This window comes from Caloenas nicobarica, chromosome 1 (genome assembly GCF_036013445.1).
Source record: "Caloenas nicobarica isolate bCalNic1 chromosome 1, bCalNic1.hap1, whole genome shotgun sequence".
NCBI classification, from domain to species: domain Eukaryota; kingdom Metazoa; phylum Chordata; class Aves; order Columbiformes; family Columbidae; genus Caloenas; species Caloenas nicobarica.
Window position 1 is genome coordinate 117,079,940 of NC_088245.1, and position 22,705 is coordinate 117,102,644.

At 42.5% G+C, this 22,705-nt stretch overlaps 1 protein-coding gene across 2 annotated transcripts in view; it reads right to left on the reverse strand.

Annotated features, from left to right (window-relative positions):
* Window positions 1-16,804: 16,804 nt before the first annotated feature.
* Window positions 16,805-22,705, reverse strand: part of CASK (calcium/calmodulin dependent serine protein kinase) — a 217,267-nt gene continuing 211,366 nt past the window's right edge. For both annotated transcript variants that reach the window (XM_065637084.1, XM_065637073.1), the window contains one exon: window positions 16,805-18,230. In XM_065637084.1, the coding sequence (XP_065493156.1) occupies window positions 18,054-18,230 (177 nt within the window). In that variant the 3' untranslated portion in view covers window positions 16,805-18,053. The remainder of the gene's footprint in view (window positions 18,231-22,705) is intronic.

Genomic DNA, 22,705 nt, shown 5'->3' on the forward strand with positions numbered 1-22,705 from the left:
TTAACTGCTCAAAACCCATATTTTTTTGAGAACGTTGAATTACTCTGACGGGTTTTTTGTAGGCTGTTCAAATGCATGCGTATGAATGTCCTTTTTATGGTCTAGAGCAAATGGCAAGCTAATTATTGCAGCATAAAGAACAGACACTTTAACCTAGAACATGACCATGCTTACATTTGTGTTAAGTAACAGTGCTTTAAAAAATAAGCGACTATATAGAAATTCACTTCTGTGATAATTTAACTATACTAAATCATTATACGTGGCTTATGGTACTATGATGTACATGTTCATATGAAATGATACAACATATACAATCCTGTATTACTGCTAAAATGTCATGAAATAGGAATAAAAATGGAAATGAATTAAAAAAACCCTTTCAAACATTTTCCTAAACCATTTCTTTTCCCCCAGCCCTTGCCTTTTCATGAGCAATTCAACACAAACATGAGCTCCAGCTCTGCCTCAGCTGGGTCCCCTCAGGTGCTGGAGAAGCAGCAGCAGCAGGGGGGGAGCCCCCCCGGCTCACTCTTTGCTGAGGTGGGGGTTCAGTATGGACAACACGTTGGCTAAAACCAACTGAGAGCAGCTGTCCCTGCCTCTGCCCCCTCCTCCAGTCACACATTGGTGAGCAATCAAACACATACACAAAGGACAGGCCAGCTGAAGATGGACTTTGGGCACAGGGCAGCTGAAAAATGGTGCGTAATGTACAAATTAATGCACGAGACCTTGTCTTAGCAGCTCCTGTGCCGTCTTGCATTTGTGATTGCCTGGGAGAACTGGGGAAATAAACAAACCTTTTCCAAAAGGGCTCAACGCTTCAGCAAAGGTACCTTGGGTTGGGTCTGTTCACACTGTCTGGAGCAGCCCAGATGTGAGTGAGAGTTAATGCCCTCGGCCTCCACCAGCACTTGCACAACAACACGTCTGTGAACAACCCCACAGGCTGCCCCATAGCCTGTAGGGTGACCGGCTCTGGAGAAAGCCAACATCAGCCCATGTGTGAAGTGACTGTGTGCTCCTGAGCTACCGGAGCAGCTGCTGTGTGAAACGGGGAAGCTGCTCTTTTGCCTGCACATTTTAGCAGGAAAAAGGTGGCCTCCCCAGTGGCGTCAAGAGACGTGCCTTGGGGCAGTCTGCTTTGGTCTGCAGCACTCTGTCCAGGAAGATCGACTACTTTCTAATTAGCACCAGCAATTTCTAGAGGAAAGCTGACTCCAGGGAAAAGCAAACCCTCCCTGATGCGATGGCTCCTCAGCTCTCTGTAGCTCGACCAGATTTTTCCCCAGGGAAGAAAGATGCCAGATGGTTTGATAAATGCCTATTTGACCTGTTCCGTGAACTAAATTCAATGACTTTGGATTCCCAGGCTATTTACAAATCCATTAATCTTCTTAAGTGCTAAATTCATCTGTATGTTATAAAAGGCTGTTTTTCAAACCTAGTCTAGCCCGATGCTGTAGAGGCGTATTATGTTAAGGATGCCTTTACAGGAGCAGTATTTCATCCTGTCAGGAGAGGTTTATCAATAGGCTCGACACAGATGGTAGGACATTGGGCACAAATGGTTGTATTTCACTTCCTGTAAGTACGGATGCCTCATGAGTGAATTGTTTTTCTAACCCAAATTTTCATTTTCTGTGCTGAAATACATTAAAGCTGAAGATCATCTTACTGTGCAATTGTTGATTATGGCTTTCAAGTTAATTAGTGCTTCAGAGCTGCCTTTGTTTTATCTGCAAGAATGGCAGATCTGAATGTGCAGCATCTTAAAATGTAGGTTTTAGCAGAGATTGAGCTGTCAGGTGATGGAGAAGGAGACTGTATATCATACTTTACTGCGTGACAATGGGGCCAGTGACCTTGGAGATCGATGATTGAAATGTCTCTTGTAGTCAAACTAACTGCTTGCCCCAGAAAACATTCCCTGTGCTGCTCTAAAGAGCTGTGGCTGCCTAGGAAGTGCGTGGCTGGCATCGTGCTGCATGTAATGGGCCTTCAGCTTCCCTGCAGTAATGGGGACAGACCTCTGTGTCTCCTGCTCCGAGGTCCTGCTCTTAGTGCTCAGCCAGGAGATCAGCAATGTGCATTTCCAGCTGTACAGAGCACGTGGCAGTTGAGAGCTGTGAGTGATCAGGAGTCTGTGCATTGCTCTGGCTTTGCTCCTCTCTCCTCTATTGTAGCCATTACCACTTAAAAGAATGAATCCTGTTGGCAATTGCTGACTAAAGATGTGTAAATCCTCTCAGTTTTAGGTCAGTCTGCTCCTCTAACAAAGATAAGAGTGACTTGCAAAACACCTGATCAGAAACACAGAGATTACTGACCTTGCAGTGAAGACATTCTGGAGCCTGCACAATTAGTTGACTCTTGTTTTTACATATATCTCGAGACTGTTGGATAAAGCGTCCTTTAGTGGAACATTGCTTATTATATGCTAAAATGACTACGTAACCAATATGCGGATGTGTAATCAACTGGCTCTTCAGGACTGCCCTGTAGGGATCAGATTTTGTGTATAATGGCTGTTACTTTTCTTCCTGGTACGCTGACTTTGTTCCAGCATCCAAACTTGTACAACTCTTAATAAACGATATCTCATCTCTGTGTGCTAAATTTGGCTCATTTGTGTGCACGCCAGGGAGAAAGAACCCTGGTTTTGGGACAACGCTCTGTTGTTCTTTCCCTGTAACTCTCTCTGCTTATCTTGGGCATTGTCTTAAACACGTGCTAAAGACAAGCTTACCTGGAAGATCAGCAGCCTTCTGGTAGGGACATTTACACCGGATTCGGGATGTCCGTGTCACTGTGTCATGAGCTGAGGTGCTCCTAAAGCAGCTCCAGGAGGGTGCAGTGCTGCAGGGCCTGAGGCTGCCCTGGGGCAAGAGGGCAGCAGAAGGGAGAAATTGCAAGTACAAGGAGTGCTTCATCACTGCTCGGGGCCACATCACTCGCCATGCAAACTGATGCTACTCCCACAGGAGCACACGGGCATGAAAGCTCCACAAGGCAGTTGCACTCCATCCTCCACCACCTTGCTCTTCTTGCATTGGTGAAGGCAAACCCCTAATGGCCCAACAGCGATGGGGTGAGCATCTCATTGGTATTCACATGGACAGCCTTCAGTTGAAGTGGTGTGATTCCATGCATGGGGGAGGACATTGTTCTAGCTCTCACCCATTATATCCTTTCAGTAGGGTCCCAGGTCACAAAATCATTGCCTGGCACAGACTCTGCATCCCTATCCCACGTCAGACAGCAGCTGCAGTAGGAGCTGGTAGGAAAACTTCAAACTATTTATTTATTTATTTATTTAGACTGGTTGGTTGGTTTTGATTGTATTGAGAGCCTGTAATCCAGAAAGCATGGAAAATGGCTGAAAACATCTGCCAAACTGGTGTCTGTTTGGACTAATTATGAACATTTTCAGCAAAGCTTCATCTGGGAGGGTGATACAGGCACTCTTCAGTCCGGCCCTTAGCCTGTGGTGCTGGGCATTTACTTAAAAAAGTGGGGAGGTATGTTCACGAATTGCCTGGTGTTAGGATATACCTCCTGACTGAAGTTCATTCAGAGACCTGGTGTTCCCAGACCGAAGCATCTGAGGTCCTGGGAGAAGGCAACTTGTTTTAACATGTGGTATCTGTTAACACAGTGCTCCTCATTGGTGCAACTCTGTTCTGCGCTGTACGACCATTGCTATTAAATTAGAAAGGAGAAGTGGTCAAAGTAAATAGGAAAAAATAAATGACTTGATTTTAGATATCATCTTTTGGTCTCAGAATTCTGCCCCCATGTTGCATTCCTGGGGGTCATACTCGGTGTTTAACATGAGCATTGGCTTTATGTCTCTTTTTCTTTTGCTTTAAATTTAGAGCTACTGGCAGTAACCTCCTGTGAAATGTAGCTATTACTTATTTTGCTCTTCTTGTGGAGTCTGACATTGTTTTTCTGTTTTGAAAAGAAATATGAAGCCCAGGGTGAGAAGAATCACTGTAAAAAAAGGTAACTTGTACTAGAAAAGGCAGCAGATGCCAGCCAGCTGAGACTTGGGAACTTCATTGCCTATTTTGAAGTGAGTTGTTGTGTATTTTAGCTAATTCTCATCTATACAACATCTGGCTGCTAGCTCTAATTTTTTTTAAAATTTTGCCTGATAATTTTTGTGGTCACAAATTCAAGAGGAACCAAACCAACCAAGTTAAAGTTTCTTATTCCAGAAGACTGCTGTTCCTCCTTTGGCGTATATGAAGCCTTGCAAGAAAATTGCCTGTGATGATTCCTGCTGCCCCAGTGTGAGCTTCAGAAGACAGAGCTAGATTAGGTAAGAAAAAAAAAACTTTCTAGTTACATCAAGCATACCTTTCTAAATGTCTGCTGAGTTGCACAAACACCAGTAATGTTGGTCCTTTCTTTCTCCCCCACCTGAATCTGATAGAGGCCCATGGAGTTTGAAGAATCTGCAGCAGTGACCTCCAAAACAGTTTTGAAAGAGCTTTACAGAAACTGTTAACCATGGAATAAAGACCATATATTTTTTTTAAAAAGCATCACAAGTATTACTTTAAAGAAAAACAAGTAGTTAATTTTTAAGCTGAACAAAATAGTCGTAACACTGAAAATGCATAAGATCTAAGAAGCAACTGTGTCAAGGGACTCTACCAACTCATCAGCTGTTGGACAAACTTTAGATTTTACATGACGAAGAAGCAGCTATAGGTCAAAAGCTAAACATGAACCAGATCAACACCAAAAGCTCTCTTTGTCTTGGGGCAAAGCTGGTCTTTTAATATCTAATATAAACATAAATACAAACATAGCAAATAGATATTTCTGGACAGAGTAGATCTTGCCCAAAGCCTGATTTTGCTGACCCTGTGGTTAGTTGAACCAGTCTGATCTTGTACTCTGTGGTTAGTTTTAGCCTTGAAGGTGAAAAGTTCATTACTTCTGCAGTTTTTCTTACTTTTGACCTTCACCACATCCTTTGATTTTTATTCTACTTCCCTCTTCATCTCTGTCTTTTAAGGACAGATTTAGAGTTAAACCTTAACTTGTACAGCATAAATTTTATATTCCCCACAAAAAATCCCAAGGCATTTTAAAAAAAGGTAAAACTTCCCCTAGCTTTACTACATTCACCCATACCATGATCTACTATATGTGCACATCCTATTTATTTGCTTTTTGGATTAACAGCTAATTTCACTTCGTGCTTATTCAGCATTTAAGATGGGGATTTTGACCTGTGACAGGAACTTCTTGTTGTGGCTATAAGTTTGCAACGAGACAAGATTGAGGTGTCCTTCTTCTGCCCCACCTTGCTTACCCCACCCTCCTTTTCCCAGTTGCAACTGGGAATTCCCCTCTTCCAAGCCATAACTTGCCCGTGTCCTCATTGCACCGGTACAGGAGGGCTGGCCGTGCTTGAAACTGGATCACTGAAATGACACAGAAAAAACTAACATCTGCCCCCTCCCTCTTTTTTTGATGGTTAGGAGCCCATCTATTTCCCCTAAAGTTTTATGATCACGTTGGGCGTAAGTGGGTTAAACTGGGGCAACAAGCTAAATTGGAAAGATCACACTCAAATGCTGGCTTGCATTTTATGATTTACTCATGCCAGCATGGATCTGGTGCGAAGGTAAAGGGAGAGGTGTTCTCCTTTTTCAGGACCCAAATAAAATGGAAATTGAATTTAAGAAACAGTTCAGCAAAATAGGCCCTACAGTATGGTTTAAGACATATTGTAAAAATGCTCTTATTCCAGGACTTTTATCATTAACTTCCATCATTAGCTGTACTTTGTGCAAATGGCTTGTTTTTGAAGATGACATCATTGCAGCTTGTTTACCTCCTCCTACATCTCCCCTGAAACAATACATGAGCAGCCTCTGAGCTGGTTACTTATATGTTTTAATTACAATGATGAGCAACAAGTAAACATCTGAGAGACCTGCGTCTGTTTAGCCTGGAGAAGTCAAGGCTGAGAGGGGATCTCATCAATGTTCATAAATATCTCAAGGGCGAATGTCAAGAGGATGGGACCAGACTCTTTTCAGTGGTGCCCAACAATAGGATGAGGGGCAACGGGCACAGACTGAAGCACAGGAGGTTCCATCTGAATATGAGGAAGAAGTTATTTACTTTGAGGGTGCCAGAGCACTGGAACAGGCTGCCCAGAGAGGTTGTGGAACCTCCTTCTCTGGAGACATTCAGAACCCGCCTGGACACATTCCTGTGCGATCTGCTCCGGGTGAACCTGCTTTAGCAGGTGGGTTGGACTAGATGATCTCCAGAAGTCCCTTCCAACCCAACCATTCTGTGATTCTGTGATCTAACCGCTGACAAGGTCTGACTGCGTGCTATGAAAATAACTGCTGGGAGTTATCTGGCTTCAGCTGGAATGGGGTCAAGCTGTACCTTGGTCTAATAAGAAAGGAAGAGCACAATTCTGCACAAGGACACAGCTTGTGTGGAATCACACAACACACAGCTGTGGTTGTGTGAGATCTTCAGGGAGCTTCAAACCACCGCAGGCAGATGTGACCTGCAAATCAGTAGTCCAAAGGAGGTGGAGGTCTCAGGTATTGGTCCTGTTCTTCATCTCTCCTGAGCTAGTACTAGCATTTGGACAGCTGTGTGACAGCTGGATTAGGAACCACTGTCCCCAGGCCAGTTTTGGACAAAACTGGTTTCCTGAGGTGTCTCCTGAGGAATGAGAACATAAAAGAATGGTTTGGGTTGGAAGAAACTTTTAAAGCTCATCTAGTCCAACCCCCCTGCCATGAGCAGGAACATCTTTGACTAGATCAGGTTGCTCAGAGCCCCGTCCAGCCTGGCCTGGAATGTCTCCAGGGATGGGGCATCTACCACCTCTCTGGGCAACCTGTGCCAGTGTTTCCCCACCATCATAATAAAAAAAAAATCTTCCTTATATCTAGTCTAAATCTTCTCTCTTTTAGTTTTAAACCATTACCCCTTGTACTATTGCTAGAGGCCCTACTAAAAAGTCTGCTCCTTCTTCAAGTACTGAAAGGCCGCAATAAGGTCTCCCCAGAGCCTTCTCTTCTCCAGGCTGAACAGCCCCAACTCTCTCAGCCTGTCCTCACAGCAGAGCTGTTCCAGCCCTCTGGTCATTTCTGTGGCTCCTCTGGCCCCTCTCCAACAGGTCCATGTCTGTCCCGTACTGAGGCTCCAGAGCTGGACACGAGACTCCAGGTGGGGTCTCACCAGAGCAGAGGGGCTCATGGGGAAGGGACCGTTCCTGTCAATAGTGATGTGGATAGATGGTATAGATTCATGGGGAGTATAGATCCACAGAGAGTGTATATCCATAGTATAGCATGGATTTCAGCAGCCACACAGGCACAAACCTCACGACTCTGAAAAATCTTGTCTCTGAGCATTGTGGTGAGGACTGCACTAAGTGGGCTGTTAATCCCTGGACAGGGGTGAGCTGTGAGTGGGCATGGAGGAAGCAAACTGTGGGGCTGGCAGGAGCTCCCCTACCATGCCTGCAGAGCTGCCTTTGTTCCTCCATAAATTCTGCTCCTCACAGCCCTCCTGGATACACACAGCCTTCACGTCTGCCCTGGGCAGGAGCTGGGTGGCAGGAGGAGCAGCAGACGACAGACAGCGAAGTACAGATGGTGAGGGCTGCATCTGGCAGGTGTTTGCTCCAGCTCTGATGGGTGAGACGGGATTACACTGGGAACTCTGTAGGGCATGCCTGTAGCTGAGAGAATGTGGACTGTGTGCACTCATTTTTAAATTTTATTTTATTTTTTAAAAATTCCTATTTTGCTTATACTGAGGGCTGATTCACAGGCACAGGGGTACTGGGGAGGAGGGAGCAGAGGTCTAGAGAGGCTTTGTGAGGGCAGACAAAAGGACAAGTGAGGAAACACCAGGTACTTGGTGGGGTGAAGATCTGCTGGACTCACAGCAAACTGTGTCACGCAGGCAGGTGTGAAAATACACATAGCTCAGCGGGGTTTTACTTCTGGGCTTTTGACGATGAAAACAAAGCTGAGTGCACAGTGCCAGGCGTAAACAAGTGGGAAACATGATAAATCAGTAAGAAAGGACAACTAGCTGTGTGCATACAAATTGGGATGGAGTTGGCAGTAGCAATTCCTCCCCATGCTGAATGATTGCGTCTCTATGTGCTATGACAATAAGATATATATCAGACACTATGTGGACCAGGCACTTTCTTGATGTATGAGACTGGCAAAGAGTCAAAAGACAAAGTATAGAAATAAATGATAAACGTGCAGACAAAGCTCGTTGTAAATATCTGTGCTGAAACAGGTGATTGATTATTTTAATAGGCAAAAAATAGTGCTGAAGTTTGCAGATGCAGATTTTTTTTAGGCTAGTAAAACTTAAAGTAGGTTTTGATAAATTCCAAATTACTTGAAAGCCAGGTAACTTGGAGCAGTATGATAGATGAAACAGATGTTGATGTATGTAAGGTAATGCATATCGGAAGACACAACACGAACTGCTCACGGGCAAGGCTGGGCTTTTGGGGGAAGATAGATGTGAGAATTGCTGTGAAGGGCTGGTAGATCAACTGACATAAACTGAACAAAATGCTGTAAGGAACAAAAACTGAGACAGGAAAAATAGCAAATTATAATGCAATAGACTGTTATGCCTTTTAGTAGGACATCCTGGTCTGGAACGTGTCCAGCTCAGGTCTTGCCACCTCAGGAAACACATAGCAGAAATAAAGTTTGGTGACAGAAGTAAATGAGATGAGTCATGGAACTAAGATTTCTCATTAGCCAGGACTGGAAAGCACGGCTTTGTTTAGGAGAGACCTAAAAGCTGGTAAGTCTTGTGAGAGCGATGAAGTTTTGTCTCGTTTTAAAGCATCTGTGAGCAAGCCAGTTAACCAGTGCTGCACAGATCATGGGCAATGTGGGACACAAATGATCACAAATTCTGGAGACGAGCAGGACATCTCTGCTCTGTGCCACAGGGCACAATGACCTTCACCAGAGGATCCCCTGGGGATGTGGAGGTTCACTTTCATTCATGGGGCTTTTCTACTTTCTTCCTCCTAGCTGCCACTTTTAAGAGTGGAGCTGGGTTTCCCAGTTCTTAGTTCAGACCTCATCTATGGTGGGTCCTCCAGTGACTGCTGACAACCATTATAACTGAGTGACAACAGGGATTGCTGCAAGAAAACAGCTGTAAAGTTACCTACATCCCACAGACTGGGAGGCCCGTCATTTTCAGCTCCGTGAGCAGCTGCCTTGGCACAACGAAGCCTTCCTGGTGAGTGCTCGCCCTGAGCCAAGAAAACCCTCTTCCTTTCTTCCAGCCCTGGGAATTTCTCATTTCTCAGTCTTTGATCAATGGAAGATCTTAAGCAGGACACTGTCTCTGCAGCTTAGTATTAAAAAAGCTCGTTAGTGTTTAACACCTCTGCTTTGAATACTTGGAGACATACATCTCACAGTGGAAAGCTACCTGTCCTTTCGGGCAGACAGTGGACCCATGCCTGTATCTACAGCACCTACTGAAATCTGCCAAATGTTACTGTGATGGGGTAAAATCTCTGACAAAACTCCGAGTTACTTCACGTGGAGTGTGCCTGCAAACAAAGCACAGGAGCTGGGGACTGTTCAGCCTCACGATCAGCTTTAAGCTCCGGAGGAGTTGTTAATACCCGTATATTCTGGTATCGCCTCACAGCCTTACCTATCCTTGACACTCTCAAACATGGGGTGCCAGGTCCTTATCCACACTGCTTACAACCTAAACAGATAGCAAGGGACAATGCAGGAGAGGAATTGCAGGGAGAAGTGAAGTGACTTACCCCATCTTGCACAGCAGATAAGTCCTGGAATCTAGCAAAGCTCTCATGTTCCCAAATCTGCTGCTCTGTTCCCGTGCCTTTGACTATTAATTTTCTCAGTAGGCAACTTCCCTTTCTTTTTGTTCATTCAATCCTACTGTCTAATTTCTACTGATAGGTACCTTATAAATCCAGAACAGGTTGGGTATGAACTCTTCAAGAGAGCATGTGGATTACTGAAATAAGGTTCAGGGATTTTCAAATGACAACAAGCAAAAAACATGGTAATTATAGCCTTAGTTTAAACTGCCTTGCTCTGTGGATTGAATTCAGTAACTTACAATCACCTTGTTTCTGGTTTCTGATATCCAGACAGACACTTAATTTTATTTAGTAAAATGTTTTCTGTTGCATTTTACATTTTGGGCTTTTGTTGTTGACTGTTGCCCTAGACTGGGGCTGAAGCTCTTGAAATTCTTCTCTGCTTTTGCAGTCTTGCAACCGGTTTCTTGGCGGGTGGAGGCTCTGCTCACAGGTTCCCCAAAGAATTCCCCAGGAAACACAAACTTCCCTGCACAGTGTGAGTGATGTGTCTGGCCTGGACAAGACCACGCTCTCTTTCAGGAGACAACAGACACCAATCAGATCCTGACCTGAGAGCCTGTAGGATTTTGTTCTATATATAATGACATTCTGAGCAGCAATGTTACCCTTCTCTCACACCTGATTACTGCACGCAACCAAGAACAGATTTTGTGAGACTCTGGTAGAGAGGATCTCATTGCTGTGCGGATCCTAAAAGGTCTTTTCTAGTGCAAGACTCAGCATGTGAACTCCACACAGCATCGGAGCCTACAAAGCAAGAGATCTGTTGCGCCACTGGGACAGAGGGCAGGTTGCCCAGAGAGGTGGTAGATGTCCCATAGAATCATTTCGGTTGGAAGAAACGCTCAGGATCATCAAGTCCAACCATAACCTAACACTGGCACTAAACGATGTCCCTAAGAACCTCGTCTAAAGGCGTTTTAAACACCTCCAGGGATGGCGACTCCACCACTTTCCCGGGCAGCCTGTTCCAATGCCTGACAACCCTTTCTGTGAAGATTTTTTTCCTAATATCCAATTTAAACCTCTCCTGGAGCAACTTGAGGCCATTTCCTCTTGACTGTCACTTGCTACTTGGGAGAAGAGACCAACTCCCTCCATGCTACAACCTCCTTTCAGGCAGTTGCAGACAGCGATCAGGTCTCCCCTCAGCCTCCTTTTCTCCAGGCTGAACAGCCCCAGTTCCCTCAGCTGCTCCTCATCAGACTTGTGCTCCAGACCCCGCACCAGCTTCATCGCCCTCCTCTGCACTCTCTCTAGTACTTCAATGTCCTTCTTATGATGAGGGGCCCAAAACTGCACACAGGATCCAAGGTGGGGCCTCACCAGTGCTGAGTACAGTGGCACAATCGCTTCTCTAGTCCTGCTGGCCACGCTATTCCTGATACAAGCCAGGCTGCTGTTGGCCTTTTTGGCCATCCCTGGAGGCATGCAGGGCCAGGCTGGACAGGGCTCTGAGCAACCCGATGTAGTTGAAGATGTCCCTGCTCATGGCAGGGGTTTGGACCCAAACTATTCTATGATTCTGTGAATGGGAAAGTAGATAGCAACACCCTCAGCGACCTCCCACTTTGAAGCTAATGGTTTTATAATAATAATCGAAACAGATAAAAATCTTAAAAACGTATTAATGAAAACATATGGCTAGACTGAAAGTCAAAGCTTCTTGAAATTCTTGAGAGTCTTTCCATTGTGTTCAGTGGATTAATATCACACTGAAGGAATACTCCAAATTACTGCCAGAGGTAAAACATTCAGCCCAGCAACACATGCAGAAGAAAGCTAAAGCTTTTTCTCTCCTACCTGAAGTCTTACTAATTTAAAATAAAAAATCATAACAAGACAATGTTGACAGTGTGAAACCTTCAGACTGCTGGCACTCAAACCCTTCTGAGGCTGACCCCGGCTCAAGCTGCTAAAATCAACAAGGTATTTTCCTGGAAGCAGGATCTCTCTCCTTTTCTTTTCCTAACGCTTGGGAAATACTCTAAAGGCTTACTGAAATGCTTACTTCGATAAGTGAAAAACCAGTATTTTACTTCAGGAGAGTCATCATGATTTTCTAACTTGTGGGTTTTTGAGATAAATCTGCTTTTCATGCATTACATAGTCTATTTGTATGCATTCTTTCTCTCTAATGTTAAATTTAAAAAAAACCAGAAAGTTTTCATAATCAAGATAAAATAAAACTGTGGAATTTTTCTTCTTTTACCTACTGTATAATTTACTGATTTATCAATAATCTTTACTGAGTTATGCTTTTGACACAGAGCTGTTGCTTTTGTTTTAGCCACCCTAGTAAACAGAAATGGTGATAATGCAGAGTAAGGAGATGCTTAGACGTTTAAATTGTTGAATTCAGCCCAAAAGGACTGAGATTAAAAAGGAGTTTAAAAACCCCTATATTTCTGTGTAAGCCTAGCATGAATTCTTAAGCATTCAGTATTATGTGCTGTAACATTGTTGTAACCTGTTATTCTTACTGTTAATTAAGTTAAAATATTCTACAAAACTATCAATCAATCTCTCCTCCTCATCTCCCTCTGGTTAATATGGAGATGAATCCTGAAATATCTTTTGCAATCATGGTACCAAGTAATACAGAGGGGCAAAACATGCTTGCCAACTGCTGAGAAAACGCACCTTAACGTCGCATTTCCGAGTGTGATGCCATGTGCTCCCTCTCCCCCCAGTTACACAAAGATGGACCCCAGTATAAGACAATTCTGCTATTATGCATCTATTTGAATTTTTTTTTTGGTACACTCAATGGACTGGTCCCATATCAGATCTGGGTAAGGGTTGTCATCATGGAGTTCTCCCTACTCTGCTGTGTCTCCCTCTTCGAAGTCTGGTCATGCTTTTGATATATTCCCTGGTTCATGAACTGTGAACATTCAGCACAATCTGCGTGTTATCCCTGTGATTTTCAGGACGTGTCCCACCATGACCATTTTGTGAAAAAGCGAAGACTCCATCTGGATGGCAGGCAATGGAGAAAAAGAGCCTCATGTTTCAGCTTCAAGATGAGTTACCCTTAAAAACACAAGCAAATTCTTCCCTTCCCCTTGGGTATTTCCTTTATGCAGATAGAAAAATTAGCTATGGCTACTGCTAAGGGAAAATTTGCAATTACTTTGCTAATAATCAATGTGAACTCTTTCAGGGATGCCGTGTGGAAGACACTTCAGTGATCTTCCACAACACGAAGCCAGGCTCAAGCTACATATTAATCATAAGAACATACAGTAGAGATGTGACCAAATTTAATTCGCTTGTTACTGATCTTCCCACAGCAGTTGCTAAGAAGAGATACAGCGGAACGCATGGACACACACATACACACACCCTTTTATTTTTTCTTAGAAAGAAAAGGTTAAGACTTCACGAAAAGCAATCAACTTCTTAACTGTCTAAAAGAGATTGCAGCTATGGGAAACATATTTCTGAGGTAAGAATTAATTATTAATGTAATGTTCAGGTCTGGGAATGAGACTTTAAAAGCCTTTAACTCTGAGACTAAATAAAAAAAAGTCAAAAAGCTTCTGTTCTTGCTTCAGTCCAGCTTCCACAGGATTGGAGCAGAAGATTGTGTATAAGTGAAAAAACCCCATGATTAATATTTAAATTTTGGAAATGACTTTGTAATTCTGTGTAGCATAAGAAATAGTACAGTCTCCCCTAACTTAAGCTTGTGCACTCATCCTCATAGTACACTGGCACACCTACTCACAAGTTACCTCTGCCCTGCTTGTCTATGATATATTTCTTGTTGTGCAGACATTTTAATTTACATGTGACTCTGACATAATGTGCAGCAGTGTTCTTGGTACGAGTTATGGGTATTTCTTAGCTCATTAAAAGTAGTGAAGAAAACTAGTTTGAGAGACAGCCTCATTAAGAAAATGAATGTGCTTTACATAAACAAAGCAGACTTTATGTGGTGTCTGCTTTAGTTCATACTCTGTCAATTTAGCTTATAAAAACACATGGCACATTGACTCTTACTCAAGTCAGTCAAGAAATGTACTTTTCCTGTAGTTTTCACAAATTCTCTTCTACCAAGTATTTTAAAGCCTGAATTGAGTTCTGACTGCCTTCATTAAAGATGTTGAGAACTAATTGCAGTGGAAGAGAATGGAACCAGAACTGTTTGCATCTAATATTTCCACCTAGGTTTGCAAAGAACAACATGAGCTTTTGCAGCATTTTCAAACATTTTTTCAAATAATAGCACTCTGAAATTATTTCATTAAAGAATAAAAATGCAATACTGAAGTTAGACTGGACTAACTTTTCCTAATGGCTCTGGTATCCAGTTCTTGAACTACACACTCCAGTTCAATGCTGCTCAGGCTGTAACATCTCATCTGTGTTGTTCTTTCAGAATCAAATCAGTAACCTCGCTAATGACGTCTCTGAAGTAGGTAGTGGTATTTTCACTTAGAGGCTAGTGGCACAGCATTTTTCTTGATTCAAACGAAATAAAACCAGTGCTAAAACATATGGAGGAATTCAGTTTTGGTGATGAGATTAAAAATGTCCCTCTGATTTTAAATAGCTGCGTGCTGTGGGTTGCATGACAGTGGCCAGGATTGTCTAAACTAGGTTACCATTTCCATGCAATGATCATGCACTCTTAGACACTGAATAACCTAGTGCACTTTTATTAAGTAAATGGAAGCAGAGGTTAATGAACATTTATTGGACCAACTTAACACCTTGAAATCACAGGCATCAGTCAGACTGAGAGGCAGTATACTGATAAGATCAAGTTTTCTTTAAAAATCTATCAGTGCCTGTACAAAAATAAAGTATAAAAGGGGCAAACAGAAATATTTGTTTCTTCCCAGTCCCAGGGCTGCTTCTGAGGTCACATTTAGCATAAATTTAGAGAAGCTCAAGAGGCGCTCTAAATTATGCAGTGATATTTACAGTACTAGGAGGACCCTTCTCCACTTGGAGACTGGAAAAAAAAATTGTAACATTGGCTCTGTACCTGCATGAGTCTTCCCTGTGGAAACAAAACTTCCAGCTGAATTTATGGCAGCCTTCTGCCCTCTACCTACCACACAAATAACAGGAGACGCATTGGAAGGGTTTGGGCAGAGCAGGAGGCAGAGGAGGTCTCTGGATCGGGCAGACTGAAGAGTTCTGGGCTGGTAGTTCAGCTGAACTTAAAGCCCAGGGTGGGTTCCAAGTTAATTTTTTCCTACTAAAGGTTTCTACAAGGAAAACAGTCTGCAGTAGAGGCAGGACAGTATGCTAACTGATGTGCTTTACAGTTTTTGTCTCTTGGTAAAAGGCTATACAGTGAGAATAAAAGACTCAAAGCTCTCCAAATTAGTCTTTCCTCTGCGTAATATTAACAGCATAGTAGCTCCACTTAAGAGAAGAAAAGTGTATTAGTTACATTGAATCACCACTTATTGTCATCTACGCAAGGCAGAAGCACCCTCAGGGGCCCTATGAGTTTTCTTTCCTTACATGCTAGATACACAGGAACTCCAAGAAATTCACATTAACAGAGTCAAAAGTGTGTAGTCAAAACATTTATGGTGGACTATACCCAAATTAGAAAAATTACTTTACCTGTTTCATGTCATAAACATTTAAAAAGAACGTGTCACTGAAGTCAGATACCAATGCTTACCAGAGAAGAAGTTTGTATTTCTAACATCAGAAACACTCCACTGCTTGCTTTTCAGTAAATCTTCTCATCTTTGTGCTTTACTGGGAAAAGAGGTAGTTTTGAGAGTGACTGAACCTGTCACTTGCATGAGCTGGGCTCGCGTGTAACATTACCATTGCAACAGCTGACCTACAGAAACACCTCCTAAGGTTCATCCCACACTAAAATGACACAGCACGACCACTTGAAAAATTACCTCTTACTAAATAGTTCACAGTTTGTACCCATCCCCTTTTACAGGGGCTAAATTCAGAACAGACGAACAGCTACTACTACTCAGATAGGTTCCCTCTTACTTGCTGGCCTGCTTACAGGAGGCCCACACAGCTTCTCCTCGACTAGCGTCCAACACTCTGCCAACTAGAGATTTCAGGGACACGGTTACGGTACATGTTTTGGGACGCAGTCACAGGACTGTGATTCCAGCTGTGGCGTACATGGGTTCAGCAGGTGGGGTAAAGCAATGGATCGAGTTCCCTTCTGCGCTGCAGGCTGTGAGCTGTGCTGGGAACGCTGCCTGAAATAAACACCTTGCCTGGCCCAGCTGGCTGGGACACCCAGCTGGACCTAGGTTTTGCCTAAGGATTTTACTAGAATAGAGATTTGACCACCAGACCTGCAGTAGGAGTAGGCAGGAGAAAATTAGCAATCTATGCACTTCATGATAATGACCCCTATTGATGAATGTTCAACCGTAAGAACCTTTTCTGAATACAGGTGCACTGGTCCCAAACAACTGGAACAGCCCACAGATCAATTACAGCTGATAGTTCAAATTTGAGGATAAATCCTTTGAGAACACTGTAGCATTTTAATACAAACACTGAACTTCATACTACAGAACAGCACAGCCAACCAAGCTTTTAAGATAAATCATCTCTTGGTGGCAATGCTTGCTTCTGTTAACCATTTTTAGAAAAAAATGCAAACCATCTGGGCCAGTGAGAGCATGAAGAAGGGAAACAAAACACCAGGTGTGCACATGGTTAAATTTTCTTGGCTCTGCTCTAATTCTAAATTAGTTCAACCTGTGCTGGTACAGGCAGAGCCGAGCTCCTGGAACAGACCACAGGCTGTGCCCCCTTACCAGGGCCTTCTCTTAACACACTTTAAGAAACCTTTTCTCACGGATTTGTTCTTGAAACTCCCTGCAATGAAATGAAGGACCCAAAACCATATAATTGTTGAACACATAAAAGGAAGTATATTTAAAATAAAAAAATTGGTCAGACTGTAGAGTCAATTACCATTTTTAAAGGAATTTACAGGGCTGTTGTAGATGAGTCTTTTGGAATAGTCAGTTTATCGCAATGCCTAAACTGGTTTCTTCATTGCACAGTATTTTCTTTTAAAATGTGTGCATCTTTTAACAATTACATACATATTAAAAATCAGCTTTTTTTCCTTAAACTTAATTAAAACGTTAATACTCTCAGACAACACAGATCTGAAATGGTGAAACCAGTAATTGCCCCCTCCCACCTTACAACAAATTAAATTGAGACAAAATTACAAACACATTTCACTACATGATTATTATTAATAAAAATCAGTTTGTTTGTTTGTTTTTTTATAAAGTCGCCCAAAATGCAAGGGATGTGCATAGGTTTACAACTTAGTCAGAATAATATTTTACTTTATTTCCTCGGGTACGTGTTCCCATGAACGGAATGTACTTTGCTGTAGATTACAGGTTTTTTCAACACAGATACACCAACGGCATGAACGCTTGCGACTGTCCACATGCATTAAGAGTCAAGACCCAATTTCAAATTTCTAAAAGTTTTACAGAGTTCTTCAAAGAGACAGTATCACATTATCTGGATGTTACACAAAAGTACTTAAAAATACTATCCTAAGAAAAAAAAAGCAAAGAAAGGCCTTCAAAATTTATGAATTTGTTTTGTAATCACTAGACTAATTATTTCAAATAAATAAAGGAAAGCAAAGTATTCCAATCCATAAAATCAGACTCTAAAAAGAATGTAGTGTTCCACCCCCAAGTTAAGGTAACAGAACCATATTATTATTACTATTAAAATAGATTATAGAAAGCAGCATCTATTTTGTGCAGTTTTTAGGGGTCCTTGAAATAAAAAGCTATGATTTCCAAAAATATAACATTCCAAAGGACTGAATAATACATATATGTAAAGATACATTTTATTAAAGTTTAGGAGAAATGATTAAAAAAAGATACTGTCTCTTTAAATTAGTGTTTAATTTGTTTTTCTCCCTCCTCCTATCTATTCGGACATGACAATAGTTATAAATTTAGGTCACACTACATCTAGGTAGTCTATAGGGGCCAAGACCTGTTGACACAAGGTCAATAACGAAGAGGTTTTCCATGTATGAGGTGGTTCCCAGTAATGACAGGGTTTGTTGTTGTTTTCTCTTTTTTTTTTTTTCTTCTAGAATTCTCTCTTGACCGGTCTAGTAGACCCAGGAGACCGGGACCCACTGTGAGGCTGTACACACAAGCTCGATGGCTTCCTCCAGGTGCCTGATAGTTTCATCAATTTCGTTGTTGATAATTGTTAGGTCAAAGTAGTGTGCATATGTTCTCTGTAAGATTTCAGACTCCTTCTGCAGGCGCTGAAGAGATTCATCCTGTTCAGCAGTCAGAAAAGAAAATGGGAGAGAGAGAAGTTGGATTTTTTTGTACTCTTCTACAACAGCTTTCTATCTGTTACTTACAGAGGAGGAAATGGGAAAAAAGCCTCAGGGAGGCCTGGGCGGTTTAGATCCCCCACCTAAATCTATGGAAATCACACGGGAGAAATGGCACAATTTGTCTCTTCAAGCTGACATTCAAACAGCACTCAGTTATTGACATTACTTGGGACAAAACTCAAGTCTACAATTAAAAAGCAAGGCAGAGGATGGAAGCGTAGAAAAGCAGCACAGACATGGAGCAATGGAGACCACATATGAATAAAATGTACGAAGTGCACAAATATGAGCTATCTGGCCTAGGTCCAGGTAAGAACACGAGAAATAGGAGAGGGTATATTGTCGGGTATTAGCAGTTCCTGGTTTTGGTAGTGTTTTACTGCTCAACATCAGCCTGCTGGGTCTACTTCCTTTAATAATCATTTCCTGACAAGGAAGTTCTCACTCTGCATTTCTCTGCGGTTCCTATTTCAGAGCATGCCATCTCCAGCATCACCTAGTGCGAGGTCCTGAAGAGAAACCACACGGCTTGTGCTCAAGAAGGGCCAGCGACAGCAAACTGGTCTTTCCACGGCTTTGTGTCGATGTCCTCACAGAAACACGTGCATCCTACTTTGTGGGTGAGCTCCTGGAGCCTGTGCGGCCAGCGATGCTGCAGCTACGGGCTTCGTTAGCGAGCTCGGCCTTTCTCAGAGAGCAGGATTGCAAAAAGCTTCTTTCTAGGGCTCTTCAGCAATTGTAAGTTTGAATTATCTTCCTGCAAATTCTCTTAGGAATTAAAAAAAATATCATTTGCTGCTTTCAGGAACCTTGAAATAGCCACAGGAAAGTGATCAAGTCCTTCCTGCCCCTCAAGTTTGGGATTGATATGTTGAAAAATTAAATATGAACAGTATAGACTCTTGCTGCTCTGTAATACCTATAGGGTCACCCTACTTGATCAGCCAACTAGGATACACTTTATTTTAACAGAGTTTTAGGCTGCAGGAAGTACAGACGCAGTGCCTATAGCGTTTTCACAAGAAATTATTCTGGGAACAGATTTTTATCTACCTAAAAAGAGACTCGACCCTTTTTTGTTATTTAAACTTCTCAAGTATTTGAAATTACGGTGACAAGTAGCTGTGGAACAGCAGCTTTCAGGTCCTCTGAAGGGAACAACCTGTGCTGAGACAGTTCTCCTTCCCTGTAGCAACGAAACCAGCCACGTCTGGAGGAGAAGTTCTGTACCCAAGTTATAGTTCTGCTTCTCTCCTGACGCTGCAGCCCCAAATGAGGGGGGAATGTCACCTTCACTTGATAATAACCACAAATTTACTCAAACAAAGTCAGACAAATACTTCTCTCACGCACTTCGGTACAGGGGATGCTCCTTGTATGGACCTTTATGCATCACCAGTGATGCCTGGAGCTTCCGTAGAAGATACCAGTGCATGCAAATTTAATTTATGCTATTATCAAATTGAACAGTATGGATCAATAATAATATTAAATATATTTGTGGAACATTTTGTATGGCCCAGTGTCTTTAAGCCAAAAACCTAGTGAGGTAAACTGCCCCAACTTTTCATAAATTCCAGAAGGAACATGAATTTTTATCAGCTAAATATTTAAACTTTTCTATTTAAATTAACCTACAAAGGGAAAAAAAATCATACTTGCCAAGAAGAATATTTTCAGTGCTTTAAACATACCTAGATAAGATTAATTTTGTATTTTAAAGCCAGTCTTGGCAAAAAACATATTGCACCTTTAAGAGAGTTTTAATCTCATGGCACAGGCTAAAACAACCGGAGAAACCCCCATGAAGCCCTAAAACTGTTAATTCACATGCAGCTTTTTAACTGCTACTCAGGTTTCCCACCAGCGTCATCTTTACCTGCTCCAAATAAGAGAAAGAACTTTTCTCACCAAAGCGTGTATCTTACTGTGACTGACAGAACAAAAATCTGAAAAAGTTAGTTATTTAAAAAAACACAACCCGCAGGCAAAGAACAACAAATTCTAATTTTTACCTTGCACATACAGATGTCACGAAACTAAGAGTTTCAAAAACTTCTTAAATTTTAATATTTTCCTGACTTAGCTGCTCCTAGATAGAACTTTGTTGGTATTGAAGCGGGTTGTATTATGGAATATCTAAATTTCCTAGCCTGTCAGAAACGTAAAACATATTTTATATATTTTTTAGGGGCAGTAATAAGTTTGGGATAGGACAGTGCAGCAATTTTCTAGCAGGTTCAAATTTTCTCAAGCTCTGCAGAAAGGAAAGATGTCAGAGTTTTTGATTTTGGTTTTATTCTGGAGACAAATTTCACTTGTGTTTGTAATCACAGAATCACAGAATGTTAGGGATTGGAAGGGACCTCGAAAGATCATCTAGTCCAATCCCCCTGCCAGAGCAGGAACACCTAGGTGAGGTTACACAGGAAGGCGTCCAGGCGGGTTTTGAATGTCTCCAGAGAAGGAGAATCCACAACCTCCCTGGGCAGCCTGTTCCAGTGTTCTGTCACCCTCACTGAGAAGAAGTTTCTTCTCAAATTTAAGTGGAACCTCTTGTGTTCCAGCTTGAACCCATTACCCCTTGTCTTACTGTTGGTTGTCACTGAGAAGAGCCTGGCTCCATCCTCGTGACACCCACCCTTTATATATTTATAAACATTGATGAGGTCACCCCTCAGTCTCCTCTTCTCCAAGCTAAAGAGACCCAGCTCCCTCAGCCTTTCCTCATAAGGGAGATGCTCCACTCCCTTAATCATCTTGGTGGCCCTGAGCTGGACTCTCTCCAGCAGTTCCCTGTCCTTCTTGAACTGAGGGGCCCAGAACTGGACACAATATTCCAGATGAGGTCTCACCAGGGCAGAGTAGAGGGGAAGGAGAACCTCTCTCGACCTACTAACCACCCCCCTTCTAATACACCCCAGGATGCCATTGGCCTTCTTGGCCACAAGGGCACAGTGCTGGCTCATGGTCATCCTGCTGTCCACCAGGACCCCCAGGTCCCTTTCCCCTACACTGCTCTCTAATAGGTCATTCCCCAACCTGTACTGGAACCTGGCGTTGTTCCTGCCCAGATGCAAGACTCTACATTTTCCCTTGTTATATTTCATTACATTTTTCCCCGCCCAACTCTCCAGCCTGTCCAGATCTCGCTGGATGGCAGCACAGCCCTCTGGCGTGTCAGCCACTCCTCCCAGCTTGGTGTCATCAGCAAACTTGCTGATAGTACACTCAATTCCCTCATCCAAGTCATTGATGAATATATTGAACAGTATTGGTCCCAGAACTGACCCTTGAGGCACTCCACTAGATACAGGCCTCCAACCAGACTCCGCCCCATTGATCACGACTCTCTGGCTTCTCTCCTTCAGCCAGTTTGCAGTCCAAATAAAGTGATAGAGTTTATACATTCAAAACCATGCCAGACTTGGCTAAGTGTTTCCTCTGTGTCTGAAGGTCTTAAATGCCAAAACTGATCTTTGAAGCTAACACTTGTTCAAAATTTTCACTATAGTAAGTTCCTCTCAAGTTCTCTAAAATTCCTTAATTACATCTTGAATAGTGAAGACCCCAGATTATTCTCCAAGAAAATATTCTCTGGTAGTTGTGTTCTCAATAGTATCAAGAAAGAAGATACTTATCAAAATGTTCAGACAGCTGCAGACAGACAAATCACTAGAACTCAGTTAATTTTCCTATTTTTCTCTTTTCCTCCACAATAGACAGGATAGAAAGGAGCGAATCATGGCTTTTATGCACAATATGCCTCCCACATACATAGTGGCTACTAGTGATATCTTCAGTCTCACAGGGCTGTTTTTTTTGGCCATAAAGTACATAGGACAATAGCTGCCCCTGTGACAGTCAAAGCACAGCCTAACAAATTACTAATATTCCCTTCTAAGGTTGTGAACAAAATATAAGCACACCATCAGGCCTTTGCAAATTTTGCTCCAACCGAAAGAAATTCTCCTCAATTTAAGCAGCTGGTGGACTGCAAGCTTCTTAAGAAAAATTCCTTTTATTCTTTGGCTGTAGGAAGGGAGGAAGCATAGCTATAATTCAGAAGAGTTTGGCTCGATAAAGATTTACACATGGTTCAGTAAGATTTAGATAAAAAATGCAGAGCCTGCCAACTCATCTTTGCTGCTGTCTGGGCAATGGGAGGTAAAAAACAGCTGGATGAAGGAGGAATTACTCCAGTATTTCCTGAAAATGCTCTCTCCTCTCTCTGCTTTAGCACAGCGATAATCTGATTTAAGTTTCCTTTGTGGTTAGACAGGTGGGTACACTCTGGGAAATTTCCTATATGATTTAAATTGGTTTTGTGCTTTGCAGAATTGCTCAGAGTACTGCTACATTCAGTTGGAAAGCATAATATTTTGTCTCCTAACTCCTGCTGTGTGGTCCTT